The 2,576-nt window shown below is 34.5% G+C and overlaps 1 protein-coding gene across 1 annotated transcript; it reads left to right on the top strand.

Moving 5' to 3' along the window:
- The first annotated feature begins 253 nt into the window (after nt 1-253).
- On the top strand, nt 254-900 carry LOC134230261 (probable E3 ubiquitin-protein ligase bre1). The gene has a single exon (XM_062712028.1). The coding sequence runs from the start codon at nt 254-256 to the stop codon at nt 743-745; it is 492 nt and encodes a 163-aa protein (XP_062568012.1). The 3' UTR covers nt 746-900.
- Nucleotides 901-2,576: the final 1,676 nt, after the last annotated feature.

The raw sequence follows: 2,576 nt of genomic DNA, 5'->3' as shown, positions 1-2,576 counted from the left end.
CCAAGAATCGTCTCAACACTGCCACCTTACCAAATCACTCACCAAATGACTTACAAACCATAGAATCTCATTTCTGTTCAAGGTTCAGCACTCTTGACAAAAAGATTGATGAGTCGAATTACAATCTTATAGAGAAAATAAACAAATTAGAAGAAACCATGCAGAAAAGAACCAAGAGAACGAAGCAAATCATAGTGTATTACAATCGAGAAATAAAGAACTAGAAAATAAAGTAAACCACTTACTGTCAGAAATGAAGAGAAAGGAAGATGAAATCAAGGAACTCAGAGAAGAAATGAGCAGTTTCAAAGAAGCCAGAGAAGAAATGAATAGGTTAAAAGAAAACTTTTCAAAAGAGACCAACATGATCAAAATTCATGAAAACAAACAAGAAACAATTTTGAAGACACAATCTCTAGAGAGTAGAAATGCTCTACTGATGGAAAAAGTTCAAGAATTAGAGCTCTCTATGGTGGAAAACAACACGAACAGAATTGAACGCAATACAGACAATCTTCAAGCAGAACGCCTTGGTGAAAATACTCTTGATGAAGAAAATACTGAAGTGAAATGCCTGATACCAACACAGAATAGATACGAAATGCTCAGCCAAACAGAAATGGAGAAACCTGACGCAAGTAGGATTAGAACCCAACTAACCTCAGAGTCTGATGATCTATCAAAAACTCAACAAACAGAAGTAAAGAAAAATGATTCTAAGAGTAAAGGTCAACAAACAACATAAGACCTTCCAGTCGAGATTTTAATGGACTCGCATGGGAAGGACTTGACCCAAAATGGATTTACAAACATAAAACATTAAAAATAACAAAACTTGGGCAGGGAAAGAAAAATATCAGGGGAGCAATTGAACACATCGAAAACATAAAAACCCCGAAACATTTACTGTATAGGGGATTAATTTCACGGGTTGTAATTTTCACGTTTTTCTCTCATCTGACACGATCGCGGTTTCTTGAATTCGCGGAATTTATATATAATAATAGTTACTTCCCTTGTCTATATCCGTTTTATTCATACCATAGCTACATGTAAACGAGATCAATCAGTGTTACGTCTTTATCTCACGAACAACAGGTTTGATTAATATAAAATAGTTAGATTTAATAAATAATTGACAATTAATTAAAACAAGTGCAGGTGAAATTACTTTCCTATATGCTATTACGATGAGTGCATGTACAAGATCTTTAATACAACGCGGCAAAAACCACTGGACGGTAATAAATGTGTTAATGTAAGACGACGAAAAAATATCCTTCCACATCTTAAATAAGTTCGATAGTTATTTGAATGATTTTTTAAAACCAAAATGTCGATAAAAACTAATATGCACGATAATGCACGTAACACAAACACGTGGTTACACTTGACTCACGGGTAATCAAAACACATGACCGCCGTGTTTTGATTGAAGAAACATGTAGCGTTGGCCATTGAAACAGCTTTTTGACAAATACAGGTTATAATCTGCAGATTAATTTGAATTAAATGAAAGCGTGATTAATAAATTAAGTATATAACACGTACGGTACTACTCGTAATTACTGAAATGACCATGGTCTGCACGTACATGTATATAAACCTATTGTAGTCTATTCCCTAATTTCCAGATAAAACATGGAAATTATTGAAAAATTATTCACTGTTTCTTGAATTCACGGATTTATTAACACCGTGAATATAGCGAATATTAACACCGCGAGTTATTTTCCCCCTATACAGTAATTGTAGGAGTAGGGTGTAACGATCTCTCTGACGAAAGCAACATTGAAAATGTCCTTGCAAAGTTTCATCATATGATGGAAATCGTACCAAAAACCTGTGTCTTACACTTACTACCAGTATTTAAGAGACTAGGAGATGCAGAGTACAACAGAAAAGCAGAGGAAGTAAACAGAAATCTAAAGAATGTGTGTGCAGCAAAATATCCACATGTTTACTTTATTGTCGAGAATAAAATTTCGAAACACAGGAGAAATTATACCAGTGATGGCACCCACTTCTCGAACGCTGGAAGAAAAAACCTGGTATGTGCTTTCAAACAACACCTGAACCCCCACCTCGGGATGAAACCTTATTACCAATACCAGGGGAAACAACACCTAAATCCGCATTATGACACAAAGCCTTACACCCAATACCAGAGGCCTGTCGAACAAAAATACCCAAGGCAACCTAGAGAAAATAACTATCCAAAAACTCAGCTTAGAGACTTGGTGGAACAACTGCTTTACCTTGTATAAATAATTTGTTTGCAAGCAATTTATTATTGTTTGTAAGCAATTTATTCCTTCAAATGGGTTGTGACATCCCTCGTTCAGTTTCAAATTTTAAAGTTATTCTAGTCAAACTGCATGTTTGAACACTCACAATCAGGTAACAAAATGTTTTGCATCAGATAAAGCATTACACGATGTTTTCCTGTCTTTAAAATATTGTACGAATTAATATTTTAGTTAACAAAAAACACGGAGTTGTGTATCACTGTCAGATACAGTACATACTTTAATAATTTTTTTTTTGCCCTTTTCAATATGTTATCACTTGATATT

This window comes from Saccostrea cucullata, unplaced genomic scaffold, assembly GCF_032062105.1.
Source record: "Saccostrea cucullata isolate Sc308-1 unplaced genomic scaffold, CSIRO_AGI_Scuc_v1 ctg4895, whole genome shotgun sequence".
Lineage (NCBI taxonomy): Eukaryota > Metazoa > Mollusca > Bivalvia > Ostreida > Ostreidae > Saccostrea > Saccostrea cuccullata.
The sequence above is the reverse complement of the archived record's forward strand: the minus strand, read 5'-3'. Positions and strand labels throughout refer to the sequence as shown.

What these genes read in the sequence shown, in the direction of transcription:
- LOC134230261 (XM_062712028.1), top strand. Translation starts at nt 254, where the DNA reads ATGAAGAGAAAGGAAGATGAAATCAAGGAACTCAGAGAAGAAATGAGC.